At 30.5% G+C, this 16,989-nt stretch overlaps 2 protein-coding genes across 3 annotated transcripts; one reads left to right on the forward strand and one right to left on the reverse strand.

Moving 5' to 3' along the window:
* Window positions 1-4: 4 nt before the first annotated feature.
* Window positions 5-3,801, reverse strand: LOC109599305 (aldehyde dehydrogenase, dimeric NADP-preferring). Of its 2 annotated transcripts, none has more exons than XM_020015276.2 (2): window positions 3,303-3,801; window positions 5-1,277 (listed from the first exon to the last, which is right to left on the reverse strand). In XM_020015276.2, exons 1-2 carry the CDS (start codon window positions 3,793-3,795, stop codon window positions 172-174), a joined length of 1,599 nt encoding a protein of 532 aa, XP_019870835.1. In that variant the 5' UTR covers window positions 3,796-3,801; the 3' UTR covers window positions 5-171. The 2 variants fall into 2 exon arrangements, with proteins under 2 accessions (XP_019870835.1, XP_049826732.1); XM_049970775.1 differs by lacking the exon at window positions 3,303-3,801 and adding an exon at window positions 2,257-2,730.
* Window positions 3,802-9,586: 5,785 nt separating this feature from the next.
* Window positions 9,587-16,989, forward strand: LOC126266565 (uncharacterized). The gene is made up of 2 exons (XM_049970808.1): window positions 9,587-9,686; window positions 12,620-16,989. Exon 2 carries the CDS (start codon window positions 12,763-12,765, stop codon window positions 16,987-16,989), a length of 4,227 nt encoding a protein of 1,408 aa, XP_049826765.1. The 5' UTR covers window positions 9,587-9,686; window positions 12,620-12,762.

Consider the following 16,989-nt stretch of genomic DNA (forward strand, 5'->3'; position numbering starts at 1 on the left):
AATCTAATATACTAATGAGTATTTATTTGTCTTAAAAGGATTACAGATTTTAAAGCTCTAAAAATATAATTCATAAAGTTAATATCTACATTTGTACACTCTACAAATATTGCTGTAATAATATTTCTACATATAATAATATATTAAGTACACAATAAATATATTTCACACTTAATTAATCTTCTTTAAATACATTATTAAGTAAGCAAATAACATCCCAAAAATAAATATAATGAAATTTTGCAGTCTGTCGATGTTTATACCTTTTCTTTTTTTAAGTAAGAAGTTCATCATTGAAGTCTTTTTTTCAGAATACGGAGGATACCTCATCTCAAGACCAAAGTCTGTTAATGACGACACGTCCTTAATCAAAACTCCTTTTTTATGTGAGAAGGTGTCAAAACCTTCTTTGCCATGATAAGCTCCCATTCCGCTGGCTCCAACCCCACCAAACGGAATATTTTCTGTTATTAAATGTGAGACTGTGTCATTAATTGCAACTCCGCCAGCTGACGTAAATTTAAGAATTTTATTTTGCACATCTTTGTTTTTAGAAAAAATATACAAAGCCAAAGGTTTATCCCTGACGTTTATATAATCAATAGCTTCGTCCACATTTTTAACAACCAAAATAGGTAATATTGGACCAAAAATTTCCTCTTGCATCACCGGATCATTAGGGCTAACATCTCTTAAAATTGTCGGTGCAATCAGTCTATTGGCTTTATCGTACACTCCACCAATCGCCACCTTTTCCGATTGGATTAAATTTAACAAACGATTAAAATGTCTTTCTGTAACAATTTTGCTTAAGTCTGGAGCCAACAATGGATTGGGTCCATAAAAAGTTTCCAAAACTTTCTTGCTCGCTTCAATAAACTCATTTTGGACTTCCGCAGTGCAGAGTATGTAATCCGGCGAGACGCAAGTCTGTCCGCTGTTCAGAAATCTGCCCCAAAGTATCCTGCGGGCCGCCTGCTCCATATTGCCCGTGTTGTCCAAGTACACCGGACTTTTTCCCCCTAATTCAAGGGTGACGGGCGTCAGATGTTCGGCGGCTGCTTTGTAGACGATTTTACCGACGGCCGTCGAGCCTGTGAAGAAAATGTAGTCGAATCTTTCCTTCAGCAGCTCATTTGTTTCGGGGATGCCTCCGAGAGTAACTTGAACGACTTCCGGATCCAAATACTTGGGGAGCAGTCTACTCAGTAGTTCTGCGGTGTGCGGACTCAGTTCTGACGGTTTCAAGATGACGCAGTTTCCAGCTGCTAGGGCACCTGAAATTATAAACACAAAAATAAGTAACAGTAAGACAGAATTAGGTATTTGTCAATCAATTTCACAACAACTATGATTATAGCCAATATTTCTAAACTTGATTACAAAGCAATAAAAATTCGATTTACTAATAATAAATTGTAACTAGCTTATTCTCAAAGGGGTTAAAAATCATGGTACCACTGAAGTAAAAATTAATGTAAATTGATTTAATTAATTATTAATAAGTTTCAAAAGAAATATTTTATAAATTATTAATGGATGCAAATTACATAGAACATTTATTGTCGCGTTTCAATTTTGCAGAGAACATTTTGCATAATAACATTTTAACTTATTTCTTATCTACTTTCATACACAGGTAAATTAAAATTAATTAAGTATTTAATATTTTTGTATTTATGTTATTAAAATCATTATGCTAAACTCATAAAATTTAAATATCTAATAATATCAAAAAGTACCACCTACATAAATCAATTTTTTTAATAAATACCAAAGATGTAAAAATGTCGATATCAATTAAAGACAAAAATTAATTATAGTTCTGCGCAATGATATTATTAGTTTAAGAATGTATTGAATTTCTTACAATTACTACTTGAAAAGAAGGTAAGTCAGTCAATTTTTAAATGAATTGAAATAAATTTATTTTATACTAACCGTAATATCACATATTTGTTTTAAATACGTTTTTTAACCTTGATAAATATTATAACACGTACAGTCTAATAGGAAATATTGATTAATGAAAAGTTAATAAATGAAAAAATGTTAAATACGGAGACACACAAAAACTTTATAGATTATTAATATATCCCATTATTACTTATATACACTTAATTACACCTTTTAACCTAATGAAAAAGTTTTAAGAAATCCGTTATCTGTATTTATTATTCATGCATTAATTACTATATTAAGTAAAAATAAATATAATAATGATTACTATTATTAAGTTAATTTTGAAATTCCTACCAATTAAAGGGTTCAACGTGAGCAATAATGGATAATTCCATGCGCCAATGATCAAAACAGTTCCATACGGATCGGAATAATTGTAAACGGTGTCCAGAAGATTAATAATCCTCTTCTCTTGTTTTTTAGGTCTGGCCCAACTGTCCAAGTCGAAAATCGTGTGTCGACAATCGTTCAGCACCGGTTCGATTTCCGTCCCAACCGCCTCTTGAACGTGCTTTCTCAAATCTTCGTTCAAAGCCTTTACGATTTCCTTACGATTCTCATCGAGGAATTTAATTAGCGCGTTCAGTTGCGATTTTCGGAACTGCACATCTAAAGTTTTGCGCGAACCGAAAACTTTCCTGGAAATAGCGACAAGTTCACTGGGATTCGTCGGTTCGGTTGTCACGTTTATGACCGCCGGATTGTTGTTGCGGACGAAGACCGCGTTGTTTGTTTGCGCTAGTTTCATCCCGGAGTTTGAAGCTTGGACTGAATGCGAGGGAGTTCCGGAGTTGTGTTTTAAAGTGTCAGTCAAGCTTTCAGGCGAGGCGCAGGTGTGGAAAGTTACGTTTTATTGGACATGATCTTGGTTATGGATTCAAATGTACAAGTTGCAAAATGCAATATGATTGTCAGCCAGAATATGTCGTTTTGCAATCAATTTTTTTTTTTAGTTGAAGGTCGCAATTTTATATTGTTTGCTTTATAATAGAATTTTCTTATTAATTACGATCAATTGATGATGTTCAGAGTTCCTTAATTGTCAAGAATATTAGTTACTTTCTCTAATTTTTATGTAGTAGATATCGACTTTAGTAATGCGGTATCGTAAATTACCTCTGGTTCATTAACTAGGACAAGTAAAATTATAAAAACAATTTTAATTCTTGTGCAACGTGATTGTAAGATTCCATTCAATCTAGGTTTAAATATATGTAACAGTGAAATGTATTTCTAATGCGTGTTTATATATTTATTTATTTATTGTTAATTTATTCACAATTTAATAAAATATTTTAAATATTTTGTTTGTAGAAGATAAAAACTGAGAAAATATTTACCTATTAACGGTCCTAAAGTGAGAAGAATGGGATAATTCCATGCACCAACGATGAGAACAACCCCGTAAGGATCCTGATGAATTTTGACATCATCCAGCAAGTTGATCAATCGTTTCTGTTGTTTAGCTGGTTTGGCCCACCGTTTGAACTCGAAAATGGTTTGTCTTAAATCATTGGCAACGGGCCAAATCTCACCCATGTTCGTTTCCTGCTTAGGTTTCCTGATGTCCTCGTACAGGGCAACTTCGATGTCAGCGCACCTTTCCTCCAAAAATCTCAGGAGACCTTTAAGTTGTTTCTCTCTGTAGTTAACATCTCTGGTGATCCCCGAATTGTAGGTCTTTCTGGCGGTGTTGACAAGATTTTCAGGTGATTTCCTTTGAGGTTTTTCTAAGATTGGTTCCACATTCAGCGTGTGGCTCAGTACATTGTTGTTGTTCGGCGCCAACTTGACTCGCGGTAATATCAATTCACCACTTTCTATTTTGTTCATATTATATCACGGTGCGTCGATGTCGAACGTTGGCTTTTACTTTTTCGACTAAAGCTAAAATTTCGCGATTTGTACGCATGAAGATATTGTGGGGCGCTCGCGCATGAGTTGAACGTACTGTCTTATGTAATTTGACGGTAGACAAAATGATACTTGTTGTTTGGATTGGGTTCTACAACTAGGCAGCAACCACCTCTTGTAATTAAAAAAAAAAACACATTGACAACACTGTTGTCAATTGTTTTAAAATTTTCTGAATTAAGAAGAAATAAAATAATAATGATAATAAAAATTTATTGTCTAATAGTAGAATAAAACAAAGATAAATTGTTAAATAGATACAAATCGGAATAAAATATATCACAGTAATCACAAATATTATTCAATATTTATTTGAATTAAATCTAACATAATTATAAAAGCATAAGGGGTTTCTTGAAATACATATTAACGTATTTCCTTACCAAGAAACTATAAAATACAAATCTGTGTCAAATACATCACAGTAAGCACAAATATTATTAAAATTAAAACACATTACAAATAAATGTAATATGTTAGATGTAGCATATTTATAAAAGCATTACCAACAAATTCGGTTAAATTATATAACAATATAATATGTATAGAACAAAAATAAAAACAAAAACAAGAACAATATTTTATTTTTATTTATACATAATTAACAACAGACAATTTGAATTATCAGTACCTTTATCATGTAAATTTAGTCCCCAGATAGATTTTTCAAATAGTACCAAATATCTTCACAAAATAATTTTATCCATTACTTCCCGTTAGACAATAAAATTTACCAATATATAGCAAATCCGCAATTTTTGATCCTATATTTGTGAAAGTATTCAAATTGGGAGGTTGAATTTTTTAACAAAAAACATTTTGTCATAGTAATTTAAATTGGAAATACACATTTATTTAATAAAAAAAAACCACGTCAACAGTATTTTTTATGTTAATAAATTCTTCCGTGTTACTACTGGTTGTCGTTATGTCATGACACCAGACACACACACGATCAAATAGTTTTTGAAATTGGAAAATTGGCAATGTTCGGGAACTTCATTTGTGTCGGTATTTGGAGTTATTTTATTGGCTAGAGGTGAGCCTCAACTCTCCTACCATTGAAACCTTCAGGCGCATACGCGAATGTTGGAAGCAAATAAAAATATTCAAGATAGACTTATGAAATGAATTGGCGCGAAGAGGTGTAATTAAAAGTGCCTGTGGAGAACTTGCGCACAAAATATATATTGTTTAATTGTCCGTTTTAAAACATATTATTTAATTTAAATATTATGTTATATTTTATTTTAAATAATAAAAACATAAAAAAATGTATTATGTATAATATTAACATTATGTCAATAAAATCATTTTCATAGGTTAGCAAACACAAAGCTCTCTGGTCATAGTCATTCCAGATGAACTCCTGAACATGTCGAGTATCAATTTAGTGTATTAAAGAGAATAGAATGTTTTTAAATATTAATAAAAGTTAAATATAAATATTTCCATAAATACATTAAAAAACGTACCTATTGTTCGACCTCAGAAAACAATTTATTTACATTAATATTAAATTTCCTTATTGAATTCTAACAAATAAATGACGCAATTAGTTAAAATTCCTTGTTAGTTTTACATGATTCGAATTAATTATATTATTTTGTATGACACCGTCCAATCGTAAAATGAAGAATATGCAAAAACCGAAGTAATTAAGAACCTACTGGCTGTATTGTTAAAAATTTTGTTATGATGTTTATAAAACCACTGTTTGTTTTAGCAATTTTATGAATCTTGACACAAATGCATTTAACTGTGGACTTTCAATAATTATTATGGTATTCAACAACCAGTTTTGAATTTATCACAAATAACTTAAGATCAACCGGACAGGTTGAACGTAAAACAGGCACAATAAAATGTTATGTAATTGTAAATCTTCCGTACTCTATACAGTTTCTCTTGCACTTTATTATATAATGCAAGTCGCGGTGTTTGAAAGTAGACTTAACGTTATATGGTCAACGATCTCTTTCTTGTTCAACAGAACATTCAGAAAAGTGCATATAGGGCACTTATAACTTCTGTAATCAAAATAAAATTTTGCCCTTTGGTTATTTATTCATTTTTGTGAAATAAAAACTGTTTATTCATAAGATACGTTAAATAAATATGTGTGTCATTTATCAACGTAGAAAGTTGGAAACTCTTGTAATTAACAATTTGTGTGTCAACCCAATCAATTTTCAAAAACTGTAACATTACTTTTAACTTATTTTCCACGTAAAACATTTAACCATTAATTATTATCTTACAAAAAATTCCTGCAATTTACACAGTTTAATAATAAAAACTGCCAGACTAAAATCGCAACTGTCAATAAATCCGAACCTATCAAATCAATTGGCTCCAGCGAACAAAATGTAGACGGATATTACCTATAAATGTGAAAGTGTTGATAATAACAAATCCGAAGGAAACATCCAAGACAAATCCTATTACAATTCGCCTGCGGACTAATTATCCCTGCTTAGCGATCTGTGATGGAAACTGCGGGTGAACGAAAACGGAAGAACACAAGTGCGGTTTTCATTATTAAAATCGCACAATGTTTAGAGAAATTGGTAGTTTCCAGTGGTTGAGTAGAAAACGTGATTTATTATGGGGTTAACACGATTTTACATAAGATATTGACTCAGGTAATTCGCCAAAATTTGTTTATACGGCTTTGGTTTCTTCAATTTCTCCTGCTATTTCAATTCTGAACGCGATGACTTACATATTAATATAGGCAGCCCCTGTTACTTCTACCGAGATATCGTTTGTTACCGCATATTTATCATTTCTAGCCTCAATAATAGACCATATAATTAATAATTCTTTAGCAAGTTTATACTTTATCTTTAATGTATATGTATGTATAATGTATATATATATATATATATATTAGACTGTTTCAAAAAATCGACAATTTTTTTTTTCTTATTTATATCGAAAATCTTGTTGGAAATTGTAAAAAAAAAATATTGTGAAAGTTACAGCTCTTAATATTAATATTAAGAGGTGGCACATCGTAAATTTTAATTTAAATAACGTTTATTTAATAAAATTTTTAGTTTTCAACATGTAACTTATTATCTGTAAAAAATATCAAAAACTTTTTTGGAGGTAATTTATATGAAATTGAATTCTCTATAAAAAATGTCATATAAAATTTTCCCATAAAGTTGATGGTTGCGTCAGAAAATGAGAAAAATATCAACATTTTAAATCAATCCAACTTTAATGTTAAATAACTTTTGAATATATCAAAAAACTGTAAGAGACATTTTTTGTAGAGCGTTCAATTTTCTATAAAAATCTGTTTTGATCATTTTGAAATATTATCTCTAACAAGAGTTACAAATTTCAAATTCCAAGAGGACACCGTGTTATTTAAACGGGAAATTAAAATTTACGATGCGGCACCTCTTAATATTAATATTAATATAATATATACATATATATATATATATATATATATATATATATATATATATATTCGATATAAATAAGAAAAAAACAGTCTAATGTATATATATATATATATATATATATATATATATATATATATATATATATATATACATGCATCGCAAAAAACATCGAGTTATCAAGACTATTATATTATATAGTTTATTATTATTATTATATTATAAGAATAAGAAACTAGTTAAACTACGTTTATAATGTCTCATTAAGTTAAATATTCATATCTAATTAAAATACACATATTTTCCCTTTATCCCGTCTATTATTAAATGCCATAAATTTCAAGACTACAAACTGAATAAAAAATTATGTTTGTATTTGATGTTTCAACTTTTACTTTTGAGCAAACTGGTACATACTGTGACCTTAATGGCAAACTGATTAACAATTAATTAAAAATTAACACAATTGTAAGCACATAAAAATTTAATTAATTTATTACTAATTTAAGCCTGATCTATGAATGTCAAGTTCAACTATTTTTGATTTGTGACGATTTCCCTTTTAAAACCGACACAGTTTCTATGACTGAACATATTTTGTATGTTTTCAGGAGGAAAGACAGTTATAACTTTCATGAAGAAATGTACAAGTGTTCATGATATTATAATAAAATCATAATTATCTGATTTTAATACGAGACTGTGCACAACTAGGTTACGGAATTATAAATCCGATTACTATATGAAACGGCAAGACAATAAGTTAATTAGTTCTAGTGTACGAGGAAATTTACTTAACACGTAACCTGTAATAAATATTTTATTATAAGCTAAAGAAAATTGCCTTTAATGATTGAGCTATTAAAAAAATTCAAATTATATATTATGTTCATCATTTATTAACTATGTAATTTAAAACCTGATTCTAAGTAATTTTGAATTACTAATTCAATGAATTATTTACAATAACTATTCGATTAATTTGAAGCGTAGTCATTTAACAACAACTGACTTAATTTGTGCGTTGATATTTTCAATTGCTCGCAGTTAAAAACGTGTCAGTACATATGTCGCCCAAATAACGGTACCAAACAGCCAGTTGTTATGATACTTATAACACTTATCATCGTTTAGAAATCTCATGAACGTACAAGCATCCACTCATAACCAAATTTCACTTTTTAAAACAAATACACAGTTAATATGCATAAGCATGAAGATTCATGTTTGAGGGAAAATCTAGTCAAGTCCCAACAGGGTTGACCACTTTCTAAACTTCGATCAAAAATTATATGGACGACAATAAAAGGACTGTAAACTTAAACACCACAACAATACATTAATAGACGAGTTCACCAGTTTCACATGTCCGCAGAATTTGTTTGTTAAAATGTTTATACATACATTTCGCATTGTTCGAACGGATAGAAAACGATCAGAGAAAGTACAGCCATATATTTTTTACGAGAAAACCTTATTGCATTGTGTGTTTTTCCTATTATCATTGAGATAACATAACCATCGAAAGTTTTAAATTCATCCTCTTAACTTCTGCCATTTAGCTAAAGCTCATAATTAAAACGGAAAAATTGTTATACATTATTATATTACACTGTAGAAATTTTTCCTTACGTTTTAATATTTTACATTATTTAAGATTATACATTATATATAAGAGTAACGAAAAAAAATCGATCTATACTTATTATAAAAATCAACATATTTCTAGTACATTTAAATATTTGCAAATTAAAAAAAAATACATGAATGTTGTTCTGAAAGTTAATGTGACTGTCGCCAGAATTTTGTCTTATTTCTATTGCATTTTTCTAAAGTTTTATTACTGTAAAACAATAATAATTTTCCCACATCACGTCCGACTCGTTTGTCAGATGTTGTACCGGATAACCCCACGTTCCGTTACTTTTCAATTGCCGCGCATTTCCATCACCACTTCAGGAAAAATAAACTTTAAAATCACACAAATTTTGATTGTAATTTGTCATACAGTTTTTGGACGATTGAATTTTTTATCACCAAAGTGTCACTTTCACCGGCGATTCTATTCGTTCCACATTTCATATTCAAAGTGGTAAATCGTGCACAAAGCTCGGATTCGTTCGTTTTCTGTCTGCACATTTCCTCAGGATCTCAACTAGAACGTAAACCTACATAAATGTGGTCGGCTGTTTGGTTCTTCAGTTAGTTTCGTTGCCGCAACGCCGTCCGTTGGCATTGGGAGAGTGATCGTTCATGAAATCACAATCACTGTTTAAGCGAAGGATCAGCTAGTTCCTGTGCACGGTGATTTAGTGACAACACAGACAACTGGATTTGAGTGGTGTGTTGTGATTGTTTTGTGATTTATCGATTTTTTTTGGAATATGTGAAGTAATTTTAATTAATTTGTTTTTTGTTGAGTGCTTTGCAAACCCATTTCGTTTAATTGATTTTAAATTGTTTATGCTGGTGACTTGCAAATCCATATGTAGTAGTTAAAAAGATAATTAACAAAAACAATTTTTTTTAAATATTTTATTATCTATTAACATTTACGAGACTATAAAATTAATTCAATATATTAAAATCTCAATCTATCAAATTCTAATAAAAAAATATTGAAAATGTTAAATATTATCTGTATTAACCAGATCAAGTTTTTTGTTAATAAATTATATATGTTAACGTAAAAATGATAAATGATATTTATAAGATGAATGACTTTTTTCAATGAAATATAATGATAATTATAGTAATATTTATAATATTAGGTACTATAATTATTATAAATAATAATTATTAAATTATAAATTCACTATTAATTTATTTCGTTTACTAAAAATAATATAATAATAATAATAAAATCATATTATATGAAAAATAAGTTTATTAATTCATATCTCTTTATAAAATAATGTACTTTTTTATATTATAGTTTTTATTTTAAATCATATTTCAGTAGTAAGTGAAACAAAACATATTTCATCAAAATTTTTAATTTCATATATATATATATATATATATATATATATATATATATATATATATATATATATATATGTAATAAAATGCATTTTTGTATACATTTACAGTTTTTAGTTTGTAATTAATAAAAATAAGTAATTTATCTATTTAAATTATGTAAAGTGTTTTAAAATAAAATATATAAAATTATTTAAATCTAATATATGTACATAATTATTTTTTTTTTTTCGTGCGAAACTTAATTAGGAACTGAATAAACAATGGGAAAGAACAATTTTTAGCTTGACATTTTAAAAATTAATAGAAAATTCGACTTTTATAGTTCTTATTTACATTAACATCAAAATCCGATAGAAATAATTTCTCTCAGCATCTGTTTTCTGTCGTTTTTTTATTAGTAATCTCGGTTATTTACAACAAAGATTTGATCAAATAATTAATATTTAGAAAGCTCTATAAGTATGAAAATATTTTCATCCTCTTTTAAGTTGAACTGGTTTCAAATTCGCAATATTCAATAAATTGATTGATAGATTTTGCTAACAAAACAATAATATTTTCTCTTAGTTTTTATAGTTATTTTAATTACACAAACGTTTTAATTTTGATAAATTTAGTTATGTATTTCAATAATATAATTTCAGTATTGCAAATATATTTTATTATATACAGAATATGTATTTATAAAAATTATATGCACGATTAGTTTAAAATAAATACAATAAAACAGCTTTGTTAATTCAAGGATATCCGGCCAAAGGAATTTTAAGTCATCTTTCACAAAATCACCATCAAGTCATTACTAATAGGTTCCGTTTTCTAATAATTTCTATTTTAAAAATAGTAAAACTGTATAAATGTATAAGAACAACTTAAATTGCCTTATATTGTGGATTTAGCAAATCAACCTATATTTCATGATAAGCATTCCTTGCAACTTTCACTCGCTATACGACCATACAACTTTCAATTTTTCTACTGCAAATTACGTCATGAAAAATTCAACCTGCATTTTCTTGTTACAAATTTATATCAGTTAATATTATATACTGACTAAATCTACGGAAATATTTTCAAATGATCGATTTCGTAATGAAATGGTGAAAATTTTATTATATAAAGTACAGAAAAGTTAATAAATAATTCATTTGCAATTTATGTTTAAAAAAGCGATTAATCGATAAATCGTGTTTGCCGTCAATGAAAACTCGACTATTATTCCTTGATCTAGTTCGTTGTCTTAGATCAAGCAATTTAAATATTTACTGAATTAATATTTCTTTTACTCTTTTACAGTTTAATTTAAATATTTTTCAAATAGAATTATAAGTTATAAAAAATAAGAAACACTGTGATTAAATCTGGAAATATGTGTCACATTTCGAACAATACTCACGTTACTTTGTTGTGCTCAGTAAAAGCTAATGATGACCTTGATTGATTTAATATTTACAATAGGAAATAATATCTATAAATATGCACTGTAAATTGTTCATGTTTATATGGTATAATTCTGGTTATGGTATTTACACACATTATTTCCTCGGGATTTCTAAAAACGCTTTCTTCATATAAGTTAACGCTTATTTTTTGTGGGCTTATTGTTTTTAGTATTTAATATTCTTAAAAGCTTTTACAATCTCTTAAGACAAAAAACCGCAGATTTGAAAATTACTCGTTTCTTTGTCTTAGGAAGTGATTGGACTCAAAATAAATGTTCGAAAACTTTCACTGTCAGACCACAATTTTCATAAAAACGAATAATTTCGCATATCAATGGTAAATATTATAAAACGAATAATGGTTTTATTATACAACTTAATAAACTGGTTAAATAGTGACACGCTTGAATCTTTTCATAACAAGTGTATTCAATTTTGTGACAATTCAATGATAAATAATTGGTCGGTTAACTTTCGATTTTTTTTTCTAATACCCGTAACAGAAATTAAAATTGTGACGTAAGAGTGTCCGATTTATGTAAATTTTTTATTACTGGTTTTTGTAGCACGAACTTTCCCACAAATTCTTGATTTCCTATTATAGAAATATGGATTTGACTGCTTACTCATTATTTCATAATGCTGCAGTTCCCGCGTGAATAATTTATAGAAAATTTATAGAGTAATAACCAATAATACGGGTTTTGTTTGTTCAAACCAAGCAATGTTAGTATTCCCTTTGCGCAACTTATTATTACTTGCATCACTGGGAATGATTGTTGTAATAACCAAAAGAAAAACATGCATGCATCTCAATTTCACTTCCACCAATTATTTCCCATATTATCAGAAGAAAATATTCAAAAACATTAAATTAATATAATATGTTTTTTTCAGTGCCAGGCAATAATCAATCAATCGGAAGATGCTTTGTTGATGACAGCCACAATGGTCAAACTTTCCTTTAGTCGACCTTGATTCTGGACAATGATTTCTTGATTATGTGCGATAGTTGTTTAGATAAACTTTCTTGAGGAAAAATGAAGTTCGCAGTTTTAGTGACGGCTTTCACCGTCGCTGCGGCAATCCGCGTGCCGGCTTCCTGGGACGACGCGAAGACGAAGGAGGTATCCAAATTCAGCCACAGGAACAAAGGAATCCATCGTGGACATGATAACTACCATTACAAAATACCACATCAACATCTACCACCCAAAAGGTTTTATGGTAAACCGCCAAGATTTGTAAATAATAGAAAACCTGTACAGAAACCATTTAAGTCTAACATACACAATTTTAAAAGCAATGGTTGGACACCAATCGTGCCGCCACCACATTATTATAATGGTGATACTAAGGGCTACAAGAAGAAGCCTTATATATACGAAAAACCACACAAAAAGAAAAATTATGATGATAACAGTGAATCAATGTTCCAAAAAAATAATTACAAGGAAGAAGAAGAACCATTCCAAAAAGTAGCCGACTTTGAAGACGGAGACTATTTAGAAAACGCCAAACTGAGACAGTCTACAAAAGAAAATTTCATAAAACACGAGCTCAACAAAAAATCTCAACCTGAATTAGAGTACTCGAATGATGAAGATGACGAATCTGATGAAGATGTCGAAGAAACAAGTGAATCTTTTGTCCCAACAAAATTCTATGCAAAAGTTCGACGCAATGATAACTATGAACATTTGCCTTATGATGAAAACGATCGATTGAAAAAGGTGGTTAAAGAGTCTAAAATTCACACGATATACACGGAAAAAGGGTTCGAGGATGAAGCATATGATCACGGGGATGAAGAGAAGAACGGTGAGAATGGACAAAGTTCTTCCGAGCATTTAGTTGAGAGAGAACCGAAGCCTAATAACACCTTACAGATTATAAAAATAGATAATCTGAAAGATGCGATAAAAGAACCACATATAATAGAAATAGAAAAATTGAAAACCTCAAATTCAACAAAGAGAAGAAAACGTTATGTAGATGATGAAGTTACAGAAAAATATCCTTATTATAATGACAAAAATGTTAACAAGGATTCACCGTTAAGGTACGCCGAAAATCTGGAAAATATACCTCTAAAATCTCAAGATGATATGGCTTTCTATAATCAAGCGACCAAAAGAATCAAATGTCAAGAAAATTTACCTATTGAAGATGTTAAAGACCAGAACAAAACCGTGGGAAATTATACAGTAGAAATTCCCAACGAAGTAGCGAAAAATGGAAGTGACCTTGGCAATCAAATTGATTGTTTCAAAAATAAATATTTTGGAGATAATCCTCTAGACAGTCCTTTTTTTAACGAACCAACTGTGGAACCAATTTCTGAAGACTTCTTTAAAGAACTTCGATTCGAACAAATTTCGATAACAACTGAAGAAAGTGTACATCAAGACGATCGTTTGGATGAGTCTTCAATCGTCCATAAAAACTCAACAGAAGCATCAATCAACAATCTAAATTTTAATATTCTAACTGACATAATAGGACAAATAAAAGATAAAACTCAAAACGAAACCCAACTGGAAACAATCGATGCGGCAGAATCCACCATTGAAACTGAGGCAGTTGATTACAGTCACAGAGAAGCAAAGAGTTTAACGGACGACAGGAACAATTCTACTGAAATAGATCTTCCTGAAAGTCAAGCATTAATATTAAGAAGAAGAAAATACAGACCAGTTAGGCCTTACTTAAATAAATTTGTCGACTATGGAAAAATGTACCCCAGGAAAACTACCTCATCTTACCATCCGTATTTTGAAGAATACGTTCCAACAAGCACTGTTTTACCAAAGTACAAAGTAGTCAGTGAGGTGTTTTATAAGGACGAAATTAAACCGAATGAACAACTAAACGTATTTGCGGATGTGATCAACAATATTCAAAACTTGAGCAGAACCGACGCTTATTCCGACAATGCCGAACCCATAGCAGTAAAATTAAATGTCAATAGATATTCCAAAGTCAACAATAAAAAGATCAAAATACCATCCAAAAAAATACATATAAAGAACGTCCTGGATGATAGTTATTTAGACACTTATGATGAGTTGCAAAGCACTAAATATACAACCACATCAACGACAACTATGAAGCCAATGGTTGCCTACAAATCGAGGCCAAAATTTAAGACACATAGGAATAATGAACAAGTGTACGAGGAATTACTACAATCTTTGAAAAACAAAGACCAGTACACTGAAGAGTCGCAAAATCAAGAGCAGTTCGCAAACAATGCAGTTATTCATAAAGTAAAAGTTCGAAGAAGAAACCGCCCCAGTACTACAACAACCACCACTACATCACCTACAACTGAAGTTGAAGAAGAGTACGAAGATTCCACAAAACCGGTACTCGGTTTAAATCCTCCTGGTCACTTTAATTACAAGACCATAATAGCCAATCAACAAACCGAAGATAAAGTTCTTAATTTGTACATCGTACCGGGTATGAAGCCGCCACCGAAACAAAAAGTTTACTTATATTCAGATTATAGACAGTTACCGAAAAATAATATCAGAAGAAGGTATGACTATTCTCTGAGAAGAAGTAAGAGGGAGGCAAATAAGCCTGCTTATAATGACTATTCCAGAAATAGGGGCCGCCAAAACGAGAACATAGAAAAAACAAGCATTGACGAAGACGACGATGATGATTACGTTCCCCACAGACCTAAAAACTATCATTATGATGAAAAGCTTGGTAAAATAGTCTATCATAACACGAAACCTTTAGATGAAGATGAAGAGGAGGAGGTTTATGAGGAAGTTGTTGAAACGACTAGAGCACCAAAACACAGAACTACCACAAAAAAACCACTTGTGATTACCAGCCCTAAACCTGGCGAAGGGTTTATGGATTATATTAAATTGTTACAATCTAATCCCAATTATAAAAACATCATGGAAACCACGACTACAGAAAAACCAACCACAACTCTTAAGCCAATCAAAGTGGCTTCTTCTAAGGATGCGCCGGAGTTTTTGAATCTTCTATCTAAGCTTCACAGTAACTCTGGTTATAAGAAAATTGAAAACGAGGATGAAGCACCCAAAAAATCCAAAATAAGTCATAAGAAGGAAGAAGAAAAGGTTGAAGAAGTAGAGGAGGAGGAGGAAGAGGATGATGAAGAAGCACCAGCAATTGTACAAAATTCACCAGGCGGTCAAAATGTGCAATTTGATTCAAATTACCAAATTTTTGATATTGGTGATTTTATACCCAAAGTGAAGAATTATATGCCCAGGACGTCGATAGATTATTCCAAGTACAAGACTATTGAACGTCCGAACATGAGGCATAATTTGAGCGCGAGGTACAACTCTGAAGAAAACTTGGAGGAAATTAACACAAGCAGGTTACCGATTTTAGCAGAGAAATCAATGACTGTTGCTGATTCCTCCGAAGAATCGACGGACGAAGTCGAACGTCCTAGCACAAGTACAACTACCACTACTACGACGGAAAAATCTGTTTTAAAATTGAGGATGCGCGGTAGAAAAAGGCCTGGCAGTAGGATTACAACTAAAGCTCCCAGTAGGACCAGTACAACTCGAACTACAACTACCACAACGGAAAGAATACAACACGAAAAACCGAAGAGAAATTATTTGAGACGACGACCAACCAGGATAAAGCTTAGGACCACTACAGCAAACATTTTAGAAGAAGATGCTGATGATACAACTAAGATATTGAGAAGACGTTCCGAACAGTCCACAGTGACAGAACTGACTAACTTTCAACCTATTTATGTTCCCGATGATAGTAGGGAAGTAACTGATGAACCGGAGAAGGTTGCGAAGAAAGAAAAAGAAACTGCTAACAAAGTACCTTCGAATGTAGAAGTATTTAAGAAATACGACCAAACCAAACGTCACGGAGGAAATTACAGGAGGCTATTTGATACTAAAAATATAATAAATCAAAATAAATTACGACAAGGAAAGATTTTACATTTGAGTAAAAACGTAAGCACGACTACAGAAAAGCCGTCCACGAGACTGGCGGATATAGTTTTGAAGCCTGTAGCTTATTATACAGATGCTAAATTACCAAAAAGTATTAATCAATTAAAGGCTGTTGATGTTGATGATGTGGAGGTAGATGAAAGCAGTACCGAGAATATCGACGATTATTACGATGATGAGGTACAAATCCACTTCGATAAAAACGAGGACGGGACCAAGGGAGATAAACCTAATATTATAAAAGATCCTAGTAAAAGATTGTATTATTATCTCGAATAG

Source organism: Aethina tumida, chromosome 1 (assembly GCF_024364675.1).
Source record: "Aethina tumida isolate Nest 87 chromosome 1, icAetTumi1.1, whole genome shotgun sequence".
NCBI classification, from domain to species: domain Eukaryota; kingdom Metazoa; phylum Arthropoda; class Insecta; order Coleoptera; family Nitidulidae; genus Aethina; species Aethina tumida.

What these genes read in the sequence shown, in the direction of transcription:
- LOC109599305 (XM_020015276.2), bottom strand. Translation starts at nt 3,795, where the DNA reads ATGAACAAAATAGAAAGTGGTGAATTGATATTACCGCGAGTCAAGTTG. An exon ending in CACTTTAGGACCGTTAATAG is followed by an intron (nt 1,278 to 3,302) that starts GTAAATATTTTC and finishes TTATAATTTCAG; the next exon opens with GTGCCCTAGCAGCTGGAAAC.
- LOC126266565 (XM_049970808.1), top strand. Translation starts at nt 12,763, where the DNA reads ATGAAGTTCGCAGTTTTAGTGACGGCTTTCACCGTCGCTGCGGCAATC.